The following is a 14677-nucleotide window of genomic DNA, read 5'->3' as shown; positions in this document are numbered from 1 at the left end:
GAATCTCATATAAAAGTTCTATCAGGAAACGTGCTACTAGACAATAAGCAAAAAAAGGAAATGCAGTCCCTGGCACAATAAAAATAATAAAAATAATAAAAATACCAATTCCCACTGTCCATATACCTGTAGATGACCAAAATGGAAACAAGTCCCAAAAGTTCAATCCTATGATGTAGTCCAGATAGAACTTCCTTGATAGTCGTCCTTCTATTATAGAAAAACAAAAGGAACACACAATTGCGCAGTGGACAGAATCAGTGGGTACATCCACTACCAGGACAGAAATGTCCCAGAGTCTAACAAACTAATCTCAATGACTAATCGTCTTGATATGTTTGGGGGTTATTATCTAACCCTTTAGTTTGCATTTGAAAAGTATAGATCTGGTTTCTAAACACATAAGGGGTAATGTATCAAGTGAAAAGTTGTGCAATTCTGCGCGGATGTAAAAACAAAATATGCTATTGCTTTCTATGGCAGTTTTTTTTTGCCCCAGAATTGCAGCACATTTGCTTTAATACTGTACTGTACATAGATCGGATAGCTGGGTATTTTTGAGACATTAGGTAAATCAGCACAGTTATCCATACATTTGTATACACTGAGAACCCATTACAGATGCATCTAAATGTCAATTTCTACTATGTAAGGTAACCATAAAAAACTAACTTTACACATTATTTTCATATGATGATTCGGGAGTTTAACTTACAGAATTGCACAATATATCTTATAGTATTCCTGACAGCATTGGAGCAATTTGGAAGATTCATATTTGGCATAACAACAGTGGTCACTCCCCAAGCTTGTATCTCAGCCACGTCATTATAGAAGATCTGCAGAGTGGAAACAGTTGGTTTTTTCTTGCCGAGTGCTGGCTCGCTGTGGATGAGGGAGATGGGAAAGTGGAACAGGAGTTCACACCTATAAGACATGGACTTGGTTTTAGAAAGGTAAATTAATTCAAAATTCAGAAACCAACCAGCTACTGTATCTTTTTTCCCAAGTTACCTTTACAACATTCATATTGTACAATGAGTTATTGATAGTACTTTTATTTTTATTGATCCATTTGCATTGAACATATTTATTTCACTAGTTTAAAGGTAATCATTTTCTTGTAAACGCATCACACTTTTATTATTTATTTGCTCCCTGAGTTCTAATGGAGAATTTAAAAAAACAATTGATTTTCTTTATCAGAAAGGTTTTTTATTATTAGTGCAGCAAGCATATTTTTATGTTGTGGTAAAAGATTTGGCTTTCAAATGTTTCTAAAATATTCTTGAAATTCTAAAATAGCATTAACATAATTTTTTCTTTCTGTATCAGCTGTTTTACTGCAAGTTTACTGAATACCTGGAGGATTTCCATTTCTGGGGCTCTGTATTTAGTCGTCCGTCTTACAGCTGGTTCACTCATACACAACGAATAACGGTTTGCCTTACCTTGCTTTTGGGTCACATGAGTCTGAACATTGTACTCATTCACTGGAAAGAAGAACAGGTATATAATGTTTTTCGAACATTTGTGGTTAAGTTTAGTAGCATTTTTTCTTATATCGTTCATTTAATTATTCTTAGGATCGGAACGATTATGTATTTTGTCCAATAAAAAGTTCCACATTCTAGCTTATTGTTGTCACGGGAGCTTGTGTGCAGGGTTATAATAATACACCAAAATATCTCTGGGTTGAATCGAATGCGACTTAGATATAATAAAGAAAGTTTATTCTTTGAAAAAGGTGAACACACAAGATATACAAATAACACACAGAATATGAACACTTACTTAGGGGTTGGACAATGAAGCTATCAGGATTTGGATTGGCAATTCATTCAGGCATACAGGATACAAACGAAGACACGAAGACACTGGGCATAAAGCTTACATATAGGCGTCCCCTGAACATTAACATACTGCAGAGCCAGTATCTTTCCCGGGCTTTTATGCCAGACACCAAATACAGTATATTTCAACAATTATATATATTAAAATAATCCGTTCGGCTGGGCCGAGCGGGCTACAAATTGCCAGATCTTCAAGCTGGAGGGGATTCTACATGGTGGCCAATTTTCTGCTTGCTGGGACCCACTGAGCCGGAGTTATAGAAATACACTTTAAATGCACATTTACAGACATTGCATTTCTCTGCCATTGAAGTCAATGGCAGAAACCCAAACTAAACAATTAACCTGCCTCTGTTCTGTTGCTCAGAGAGGGTCGGGATTTGCCATGCAGTCATGCCGGTTTAGTAACCACATGCTGGCCAAATCCCAGCTCTCTAGTCCGTACAGAACCAGAGTTATGGACTACAGGTTATTACCGTTTTTAACTTAGCCGTTTTTTATCTCCCGGCTTTTACCTCCATTGGAATCAATAGGGCCGGTGCTGCCATAGGAAATGCATGGGCCGGCGCCGCTATAGGATTCAATGGGACCTCCTCTACCATTGGAGTCAATGGGCAACACACACTTTTTTACAGTTAACCCTACTCCGTCCGGCTGAGGGGAGAGGGCTGGAAATTGCATGCAGTCATGTCGGAGTAGTGACTACATCCTGGCCAAATCCCAGCCCTCTGGTCCCCATGGAGCCGGAGTTATGGGTTTTCAGTTTACACTGTTTTGGACTTAGTGTTTGAAAGCCACGCGACTTTCTCCGCCATTGCGGACAATTGTGCGACCCTCGTGGCGAGTGCCACCCTTTCTTGCCGCCATTCATTGTCAGAACCGGTTGGGGTCAAGTGAGGGGCTTCCTAGGGCCTAGGGGCAAAAAGAATTTTATTTCTGGGTGCCCTAAAACAAATGTTCCCACGCCAATTGGACGTCAACTTGACCGAGGGCTGATCAAAGCTCTTTTAAGACATTTTTTCCGCTTTTGCGGTTCTGCGGTCTGGCTGGCTGCCAGCCCGTTTCTGGAGGTTGGAGTTGAGGGATCCCCATTGAAATGCATTACTCCATTCACTTTCAATGAGGAACCGCCGCTCCTCCTCTCGGGCGCCACCTGCAGGTCTTCTGTGATATCGGGCCCAAATAGCCGGAATCTCCATAGGATTACATGGTGCTCCAATGGCGACCTATGGAGATGCTGCAAAATGGAGACAGCAAAGGTGGGAAATGGGACAAAAAGGGCAATAAACATGTAAATGCAATTAACCCTTTCCCTCCCGACCTGATTCCAGTGTGTGTGGTTGGTACATACACCGTAAAGGCAAAAACACCAATAATTGTTCCCATATACAGTTCTATCAAATAAAACACAGTTTGCCCTGAGGCAGGGGAATAAAAATACATGAATTCCATCTAAATGTGGGAATAGGATAACCAAGGGACATACCTTTTGGTTGTGAAGCAGGGGAACATATGTATTATACTGCACCGACACACTTTATTCGAGCAAATACCCAGTATGTACCTGGCAGATACCTGGAATGCGCCGCTCCTCACCTCTGACAAGCCCCGTTGCGTTTGCCTTCCCAGCCTGGGTTCATGCCTGGCTGACGGGCGGCTGATCTGTTAAATGATAATGATTAGGATTTAATAGGCTGCAATGCTTCGCGTGTCTACCAGATGGCATAAATTCATGAATTGTAATGCAGTATATATATATATATATATATATATATATATATACTGTGCAGTATTGCAGCCAGTGGGAATAAAATGCTTCAATCCCTGCCTGGAAAATACCTCAATGCACTCGGGCAGAAAACAGTCACAAACCTCAATACACCCGGGTATACCCGAATTCGTGGGACTAGCCGAGCTCGAATAAAGTGTGTCGCCAGTGTAAATACATTTCTGGTTAACCCCTCACTTCCCATACGGTGGAAGGGGGTGCCTAATGGGGGTGGCCCCTTTATTACTCACTTGGCACCCCTCCCCCATCACAATTGTGAACTTACAGACCCATCACCAGAGTACTATTAAAGTTTATTTGGGATGACAAAAATGCATGAGATTGATCAGTCCAGTTTTGCTCTATGGGCCCTCAGATAAATCTAGAGATTTTTTATATTGAAAGAATTCAAACTTGTAGTGATTTCAATTTGATAAATAAGAACTTAACTTAGAATATTAATACACAGTGGAGCATACTGTACTGTCAATGTTTAAAAGAGCAATTTCTTTAAAAATGACAGCTGATGCACTATTTTCTTGTAGCACAATGTTTAAGGCAGGCCTGCACAACACGCGGCCCACGGGACGCATGCGGCCCGCCGACACTCAATATGCGGCCCACGGTGGCGCTTTACCCCTCCTCCCTCCCCCGAGTCCGCTCTCCCCCTCCTCCCTCCCCTGAGTCCGCTCTCCCTCTCCACCACCCGCCGCGAGCCGAGCCCGCTCTCCCCCCCCGAGCCGAGTCAGCCAGCCGAGCCCAGCCCAGCCTGCTCTCAAGACTGCATGCTCTAGCAGTGCGACACTTCCAGTGCCTGCTGCTTGCGAGCACGCACAGTCCTGCCTTCTCTCCGCCGTGATCTGTGGTGCAAGGGGGTGAGGGGAGGTGCAGGGGGATATGTGATGTGCAGGAGAGGTGATGTGCAGTGGGGGGTGATGTGCAGGGGGGGGTGATGTGCAGGGGGGGTGATGTGCAGGGGGGGTGATATGCAGGGGGGGTGATGTGCAGGGGGGGTGATGTGCAGGGGGTGAGGTGAGGTGCAGTGGGGTGAGGTGCAGGGGAGTGCTGTGAGGTGCAGGGGGGTGATGTAATGTGCAGGGGGTGAGGTGCAGGGGGGTGATGTAATGTGCAGGGGGGGGTGCAGGGGGGTGAGGTGCAGGGGGGTGAGGGTAGGTGCAGGGGTGTGAGGTGCAGGGGGTGATGTGAGGTGCAGGGGGTGATGTGCAGGGTGTGATGTGAGGTGCAGGGGGTTGAGTTGCAGGGGGGATGTGAGATGCAGGGGGTGAGTGTGATTTGGAGGGTGAGTATTGTGTGTGATGTGGAGGGTGAGTATTGTGTGTGATGTGGAGGGTGAGTATTGTGTGTGATGTGGAGGGTGAGTATTGTGTGTGATGTGGAGGGTGAGTATTGTGTGTGATGTGGAGGGTGAGTATTGTGTATGGGTGAAGGGGAGAGATGGGGGTGTGAGAGATAGGGAGTCACAAACGTTGATGATGAGCGGTGCAGGGGGAGAAATATGAAGATGATGAGGAGTGCTGGGGGAGATATGAAGATGATGAGGGGTGCTGGGGGGGATATGAGGATGAGGGGTGCTGGGGGAGATATGAGGATGTTGATGAGGGGTGCTGGGGAGATATATATCAGGATCAGGGTTGCTGGGGCAGATATGAGGATGATGAGGGGTTCTGGGAGAGATTGAGGGCTGCTGGAGATATCAGGATGATGATGAGAGGTGCTGGGGGAGAGATGATGATGATGATGATCATGATGATGATGATGATGATTTTACCCGTGCGGCCCGCATCTGTATTCCTTGGAGCAGTTCGGCCCTTCTCACTTGACAAGTTGTGCAGGCCTGGTTTATGGCAATATGTGTGAATTCCTCTTCCACAGAATGCAATAGTTGCTGAGGTTTGCATCTCCCATATGGAATAAGTAAAATATTTAACTTTGAAAGGAAAGTGGCAAATGCTGTTGCATTGAAGAAAAAAAAATAGTGCAACTAAATTATATCCAACTGTGGGGCCTAAGCAGAAACCGGGGAGAAGCCCTATCTCGCCAGTGTTTTGTCAAATATGCCTACAGCAATTCAGAAAATGGTGAAAAACTGGCGAGATGAGGAAAATCCGCCGTTTTTTTTTGGCGTGAAAAAAAACTCGCTGCATGGGTGGCGAGATGCAATATCTCGCCAATTTTAAAACCCGCTGTATTCTAGTAGCCCCGATCAGCATCTCGGCGCTGATCGCGGCTTTAAAATGGAGAGATTTTCTCCAAATCGCTCCGCCACCAAAAGTTGGCAAGAAACTGGTGCTGAGTGGCGATAGGGGACATAGAAAAAAAATCTGTCCCTTTTCCTGGCTCGGATTGATGCAGGGGGGCTCCAGAGCTGATACCCAGTAATATCAGCACCGAAGCCCCCCCCCCCCATGCATCCGAAGCAGGAATAATGCATTTACAACCCAATTCATTGTCTTAGCGGGCAACCGCTAAGGCAATGAAGGGGTTAACCATCCATTACCATGCTTTCTGTGGGGAGCGGCAGTGGATTAAGGGGGTAGTTGGAATTTGGGGGAGTGTTTATGGTTTCCGGGGGGGTTGCGGGACAACTTAACCCCTTCATTACCATAGCGGTTAATACCGCAAGGGTCATGAAGGGGTTAAGCCCTCAAGCGACCCACACGCAACCCTTAAACAACCACTGAGGGGGCTATTACACTTTGCACCCATCCCTGCTAATCAATATATATATTATTAGAATTATATATATATATATATATATATATATATATATATATATATATATATATATATATATATATATATACAATCAGAGGAAGGTTCACCTGTTCTTCCAGCAATGTCGTGTACCTCATCATGTGCATGAAATGCCCAGGGGGCTGCAACTACATAGGTGAGACAGGGCAGGGGCTAAACAAGAGAATGAACCTGCATCGCCACAGCATCACACGCGGTACAAGAGACAGTCCTGTTGGCGAACATTTCTCTGACTCTGGCTATATGATGAACGATCTGAGGGTTGCCATACTCAAAGGTAATCTTAAAACCCCGAAAGAGAGACGGTTGCATGAATACAAATTTATGCAACTGTTCGGGACACTTAGCAGTGGCCTAAACAGAGATCGAAATTTTATGAGTCATTACTGACAGTAGTGAACTCTCGTCCCATGAGCGCTAAAGGCCATGTCTGTACATACTGTGCTATATGTATGCACACACATCTGTCTCTCACACATACTAATACTCCTTGTTTTTCCATCCCTATACACCAATAGGGACCACTAAGTATCCACACACACTTTTAGTTGTGCTACAAACTCTCACATTTCCACATCCACCAACACCATTTAAATCCACTCCCACCCCACTCACACCTTGTGTAAAGCACTGTATATACTGTGGGCTCTCCATTCTTTTTTATTCACACTGATACACATACACACTCTTTCTTCACTTGCTTTCAGTAACCTTTTGACACCTCCAGTCATAAAACACATCCACACTGGGGGAAGGAACAGCACAGATAACATTCTAAGAGACACTGTTTTTAAGTATACCTTTTGCTTCATTCATTGTAACATCGCCGGAAGAAGAGATCAGTGTATCTCGAAAGCTCGCACAAATAAAAGCATTTTGTTAGCCACAGAACGGTATCATCTATTTATTTTTTGATTATATATATATACAAATACAACTGTACGCTCATCTGCATGTCTTAGGCAGGTCTGCAACCCCGCCTTTCCCCATTATCACCCAGCATACAGCACTTCCACTGCAGCAAGGGATTCTGGGAAATGACATGCAAATGAGCACACAGTGTCACTTTTTGCCTCAATAACCATTTTAACATGGTTCCCTATAGGCTTAAGCTTGCTGCATGGTCACAGCTTTGAGCACAGCCAGGGTTAAGGTGCATACCCAGAAAACCACCCACAGACAGCTATTTCGACCTTGATGGGTCTCATCAGTGTGGGGTTGATTTTAACTGGGTATGCAAGAGAGGCTATGGGATAGGCTATACCATAATACTGAGTTAAGTTATGGTGAGTAAAAAAAAAGTGACAAAAACCCTCCACAGGAAAGCAAATATGCAAATACAACTGTATGCTCATCTGCATGTCTTAGGCAGGTCTGCAACCAAGCCTTTCCCCATTATCACCTAGCATACAGCACTTCCACTGCAGCAAGGGATTCTAGACCTGCCTACGACATGCAGATGAGCATACAGTTGTATTTGCATATCTGCTTTCCTGTGGAGGGTTTTTGTCACTTTTTTTACTCCCCATAACTTAACTCAGTATTATGGTATATATATGCCAACACGGCAGAAGGAGAGCCGTTGCACATGAGCAGGGAGAAGCAAAAATCCAACTGGCTCCCACAAACTGGGCGCAACCCCACATTGGACCGGTACATTGAAAGCTTCAGACACAGCGCCAAAACCACCATTCTGGACAAAGTAAGGAAACAAACATATAATCTGACACTGATGGAGAGGAGAGCTATAGAATCGCTAAAGGCCAACCACAACATAACAATCAAACCTGCGGACAAGGGAGGAGCAGTGGTCATAATGAACACCACAGACTACCTGCGGGAAGCACACAGGCAACTCTCTGATTCAAAGTACTACACCCAACTGCAGGAGGATCCAACTAAAAAATACATGCGAGAACTCAACAGGATCATTAAAACACTCCCGATCCACACAAGAGAACAAATTCTGGACCTGATACCAGCTAACCCAAAACCTGGCACATTCTACATGCTCCCTAAAATTCACAAAGAGGGTAACCCTGGGCGCCCTATTATCTCTGGATCTGGCACACTTACCGAGAATATTTCTGGCTGGGTGGAGGGCATTCTAAAACCACTTGTCAGGAACACACCCAGCTATATCCAGGATACCACCGACCTGCTAAAAAAACTGAATGACATTGGCCCCCTCCCTACAGGAACACTACTAGCAACTATGGATGTAGAGTCACTTTATACAAACATTCCCCACGAGGATGGGATTTCAGCCTGCAGATACTTTCTGGGATCGCAGGAGCCACTCACAGAGACAGTGACTAAATGCATTGAATTTATTCTGACCCATAACTACTTCACATTTGGAAATGACACATACCTCCAGACAACCGGGACTGCTATGGGTACTTGGATGGCGCCACAGTATGCCAATCAGTTCTGCGCAAAACTGGAAAGTGACTTTCTGTCCACCTGTCACTTGAAACCCCTTACATACCTTCGCTACATCGATGACATCCTCCTGATTTGGACCTCTGGCAAACAGGACTTCCTACAGTTCTATGACAACTTCAATACTTTCCACCCAACCATCAACCTCAAACTCACCCATTCCCCGGATGAAGTACATTTTCTAGACACCACCATTACTATAAAGAACAACCAACTACAGACTTCTGTATACCGCAAACCTACAGACAGAGCCAGCTATTTGAGGGACAACAGCGTCCACCCGACACACACCAAACATGCAACCATCTACAGTCAAGCCATACGATACAACCGGATATGCTCCGACACAGCAGACAGAGACCAGCTGATTAAAGCCTTGAGATCAGACTTTATAAACCGTGGATATAACCACAGAATTGTAGACCAGCAAATTCACAAAGCCACCAGAATACCAAGAAGTGATCTCCTTGAATACAAACAGAAGGAGACAAGCGACAGGGTACCTTTGGTGGTCACATATAACCCACACCTAGGAGCCCTACGCAAGATCGCCATGAAACTACAACCCATCCTCCAGGAAGATACAAGACTGCAACAGGTCTTCCCTGAAGCACCCTTATTATCATACAGACAGCCCCATAATCTCAAGAATATTATGGTGAGGAGTAAAGTATTCAGCAGTACAACTGAATGCGGGACAAAACCATGGCAGGACCCAAGATGCAAAACCTGCGCAATGCTCTACACAGCGGACACAATACAAATACCACACAAGAATTGGGAATACAAAATCAGAGGAGGGTTCACCTGTTCCTCCAGCAATGTCGTGTACCTCATCATGTGCATGAAATGCCCAGGGGGCTGCTACTACATAGGTGAGACAGGACAGGGGCTAAACAAGAGAATGAACCTGCATCGCCACAGCATCACACGCGAAACAAGAGACAGTCCTGTTGGCGAACATTTCTCTGACTCTGGCCATAAGATGAACGATCTGAGGGTTGCCATACTCAAAGGTAATCTTAAAACCCCGAAAGAGAGACAGTTGCATGAATACAAATTTATGCAACTGTTCGGGACACTTAGCAGTGGCCTAAACAGAGATCGAAATTTTATGAGTCATTACTGACACTAGCGAACTCTCTTCCCATGAGCGCTAAAGGCCATGTCTGTACATACTGTGCTATATGTATGCACACACAGCTGTCTCTCACACATACTAATACTCCTTATTTTTCCATCCCTATACACCAATAGGAACCACATAGTATCCACACACACTTTTAGTTGTGCTACAAACTCTCACATTTCCACACCCACCCACACCATTTATATCCCTCTCACTCCACACACACCTTGTGTAGAGCACTGTTTATACTGTGGGCTCTCCATTCATTTTTATTCACACTGATACACATACACACTCTTTCTTCACTTGCCTTCAGTTACCCTTTGACACCTCCAGCCATAAAACACATCCACACCGGGGGAAGGAACAGCACAGATAACATTCCAAGAGACACTGTTTTTAAGTAATCCTTGCTTCATTCATTGTAACATCGCCGGAAGAAGAGATCAGTGTATCTCGAAAGCTCGCACAAATAAAAGCATTTCGTTAGCCACAGAACGGTATCATCTATTTATTTTTTGATTATATATATATATATATATATATATATATATATACAGTGCTTGACAAATCCCCCAAAAATCTACTCGCCGAACCAAAAAATCTACTCGCCACCAAGTCCCGCCCCCAACCCCGCCCATAGGCCCGCCCACAGGCCCGCCCACAACACCCTATAAATAAACAAAACATAAATTTAATAAATTCCTAGTAAGAACAACATTCGTTTTTGACATATTTATTTATTGTATTACATTATCCTATAATTAGTCCTTGTTACGTGTGTGTGTGTGTGTGTGTGTGTGTGTGTGTCGGATCTAGAACAAAAACCCAGATGTGAATGACTAGTTTCCTGAACCCCTTAACCAGTGTCAGGATGCCCCGCTTCACCATTTCTAAAGCAGCAATCCCGCCTGGGATCTTACCTGATCCGCAGTCCCTCAATATCCAGGTACCCGCATTCCAGCAATGTTATACATTGGAGGGGAGGCGTTCCTTACTTGTCTTCTGGGTTAGGGGGGGATTCCGATGTCTTCCGAGTGAAGCTCGAGAGTTAGATTTGGAAGAAAGCAGTATAGGTTATTTCGGTCTATTATAGGGCAGTTACTGTAAGTTATATAGGGTAAATAAGAGATCCAGATCCAGAGTGTGAGACAGAGAGTGAGAGAGTGTGGGTGTGAGGCAGAGTGAGAGAGTGTGGGTGAGAAACACAGAGAGACATAAAGAGAGGGTGTGAGAGAGACATAGAGAGAGGGTGTGAGAGAGACATAGAGAGAGGGTGTGAGAGAGACATAGAGAGAGGGTGTGAGAGAGACATAGAGAGAGGGTGTGAGAGAGACATAGAGAGAGGGTGTGAGAGAGACGTAGAGAAAGGGTGTGAGAGAGACATAGAGAGAGGGTGTGAGAGAGACATAGAGAGAGGGTGTGAGAGAGACATAGAGAGAGGGTGTGAGAGAGACACAGAGCGAGAGAGGATGTGAGAGAGACAGAGAGAGAGGGTGCGAGAGAGACAGAGAGAGGGTGCGAGAGAGACAGAGAGAGGGCTCGAGAGAGACAGAGAGAGGGTGAGAGAGACAGAGAGGGTGTGAGAGACACAGAGAGAGGGTGAGAGACACAGAGAGAGGGTGAGAGACACAGAGAGAGGGTGAGACAAAGAGAGAGGGTGAGACAGAGAGAGAGGGTGAGACAGAGAGAGAGGGTGAGACAGAGAGAGAGAGTGAGACAGAGAGAGAGGGTGAGACAGAGAGAGAGGGTGAGACAGAGAGAGAGGGTGAGACAGAGAGAGAGGGTGAGACAAAGAGAGAGGGTGAGACAAAGAGAGAGGGTGAGACAGAGAGAGAGGGTGAGACAGAGACACAGAGAGAGGGTGAGACAGAGAGACAGAGAGAGAGAGGGTGAGACAGAGAGACAGAGAGAGAGGGTGAGACAGAGAGACAGAGAGAGAGGGTGAGACAGAGAGACAGAGAGAGAGGGTGAGACAGAGAGACAGAGAGAGAGAGAGAGAGAGACAGAGAGAGAGACAGACAGAGAGGGTGAGAGAGAGAGGGTGAGACAGATCGAGAGAGGGTGAGACAGAGCGAGAGAGGGTGAGACAGAGCGAGAAAGGGTGAGACAGAGCGAGAGAGGGTGAGACAGAGCGAGAGAGGGTGAGACAGAGCGAGAGGGTGAGACAGAGCGAGAGGGTGAGACAGAGCGAGAGGGTGAGACAGAGCGAGAGGGTGAGACAGAGCGAGAGGGTGAGACAGAGCGAGAGGGTGAGACAGAGCGAGAGGGTGAGACAGAGCGAGAGGGTGAGACAGAGCGAGAGGGTGAGACAGAGCGAGAGGGTGAGACAGAGCGAGAGGGTGAGACAGAGCGAGAGGGATGAGAGAGAGGGATGAGAGAGAGAGAGGGTGAGAGAGGGAGAGAGAAAGACAGAGACAGAGAGAGGGTGAGAGAGAGACAGAGAGAGGGCGAGAGAGATGGACAGAGAGAGGGTGAGAGACAGAGAGGGCGATTGGGTGGGGGGTTGGGGTGACTGGGTGGGGTGACTGACTGGGTGATGGGTGGTGGGGTGACGGGGTGGTGGGGTGACTGGGTGGCTGGGTGACTGGGTGGTGGGGTGACTGGGTGGTGTGTTGGGGTGACTGGGTAGTGGGGTGACTGGGTAGTGGGGTGACTGGGTAGTGGGATGGCTGGGTAGTGGGGTGGCTGGGTAGTGGGGTGGCTGGGTAGTGGGTTGGCTGGGTAGTGGGGTGACTGGGTGGCAGGGTGACTGGGTGGTGGGGTGACTGGGTGGCAGGGTGACTGGGTGGCGGGGTGACTGGGTGGCGGGGTGACTGGGTGGCGGGGTGACTGGGTGGTGGGGTGACTGGGTGGTGGGGTGATTGGGTGACGTGACTGGGTGATGGGGTGATGTGACTGGGTGGTGGGGTGACTGGGTGGTGGGGTGGGGTGACTGGGTGGTGGGGTGACTGGGTGGTGGAGTGGGGTGACTGGGTGGTGGGGTGGGGTGGGGTGACTGGGTGGTGTATGTCTGATTGGGGCGGTACCTCTCTCTCATACATACATGCACACAAACACACACCCTCTCTCCCATATACACACATACACCCTCTCTCCAATATACACACATACACCCTCTCTTCCATATACACACATACACCCTCTCTCCCATATACACACATACACCCTCTCTCCATATACACACATACACCCTCTCTCCCTCATACTCCCTCTCTCCCATATACTCCCTCCCTCCCATATACTCCCTCTCTCCCATATACTCCCTCCCTCCCATATACTCCCTCTCTCCCATATACTCCCTCTCTCCCATATACTCTCTCTCTCTCCCATATACTCTCTCTCTCCCATATACTCTCTCTCTCCCATATACTCCCTCTCCCTCTCTCCCATATACTCCCTCTCCCTCTCTCCCATATACTCCCTCTCCCTCTCTCCCATATACTCCCTCTCCCCCTCTCCCATATACTCCCTCTCCCTCATATACTCCCTCTCCCCCTCTCCCATATACTCCCTCTCCCTCATATACTCCCTCTCCCCCTTTCCCATATACTCCCTCTCCCTCATATACTCCCTCTCCCCCTCTCCCATATACTCCCTCTCCCCCTCTCCCATATACTCTCCCCCTCTCCCATATACCCTCTCTCCCTCTCTCCCTCTCTCCCTCTCTCCCTCTCTCCCTCTCTCCCTCTCTCCATCTCTCCCTCTCTCCCTCTCCCTCATATACTCTCTCCCTCCCATATACTCTCCCTCCCATATACTCTCCCTCCCATATACTCTCCCTCTCTCCCATATACTCTCTCCCTCTCTCCCATATACTCTCTCCCTCTCTCCCATACACACACACACACACACACACACACACACACACACACACACACACACACACACACACACACACACACACACACACACACACACACACACACACACACGAAGCTAGGAAAAGTCAACAAGCAAGCCAAAACCACCAGGCGCCAGCCGCGACGACACGCACCATTACTGCACCATTCCCCCCCCCCCCCCCGCGCCAAGCTCCCGCAACGTGTGGGCAACCGAGAGAGCGCCGGGAACCAGAGGGGGAAGGACCAGCCCCTGCTACCACCTGGGAGCGAACACCCCCGCGCCAATCTCGCGGCAACCAAGGGAGCGCCGGAGACCAGAGGGGAAGGAACACACCCCGACCCGGGCGAGCAGCTGAAGGAGCGCCGGGGACCAGAGGGGGAAAGAACACTCCCCGCCCCGGGCGAGCAGCTGAAGGAGCGCCAGGGACCAGAAGGGGAAGGAACACACCCCGACCCGGGCGAGCAGCTGAAGGAGCGCCGGGGACCAGAGGGGAAAGGAACACTCCCCGCCCCGGGCGAGCAGCTGCGCCGGCGCCCAGAGGGGGAAGGACCGCCCCCCACTACCACCCAAGAGGGAACACTCCCGCGCTAATCTCCCAGCAACCAAGGGAGCGCCGGGGACAAGAGGGTGAAGGAACACCCCCCCCCCTCGACCCGTACACCCCCCCCTCGACCCGTACACCCCCCCCCAACCCGTACACCCCCGCTACCACCTACACACACTCAGCATGACACTCACACACACCCAGCATGACACACACCCAGCATAGCACAAAAACACGCACACACACCCAGCATAGCACAAAAACACGCACACACACCCAGCATAGCACAAAAACACACACACACACACACACTCAGC

The 14677-nt window shown here is 47.8% G+C and overlaps 1 protein-coding gene across 1 annotated transcript in view; it reads left to right on the top strand.

Annotated features, from left to right (window-relative positions):
- The window catches only part of LOC142488221 (polycystin-1-like protein 1), a 97698-nt gene that overhangs the window by 71157 nt on the left and 11864 nt on the right, over window positions 1-14677 (top strand). Inside the window, exons 3-4 of the mRNA XM_075588594.1 lie at window positions 740-956; window positions 1336-1509. Of these exons, the coding sequence (XP_075444709.1) occupies window positions 740-956; window positions 1336-1509 (391 nt within the window). The remainder of the gene's footprint in view (window positions 1-739; window positions 957-1335; window positions 1510-14677) is intronic.

Source organism: Ascaphus truei, chromosome 2 (assembly GCF_040206685.1).
Source record: "Ascaphus truei isolate aAscTru1 chromosome 2, aAscTru1.hap1, whole genome shotgun sequence".
NCBI classification, from domain to species: domain Eukaryota; kingdom Metazoa; phylum Chordata; class Amphibia; order Anura; family Ascaphidae; genus Ascaphus; species Ascaphus truei.
The sequence above is the reverse complement of the archived record's forward strand: the minus strand, read 5'-3'. Positions and strand labels throughout refer to the sequence as shown.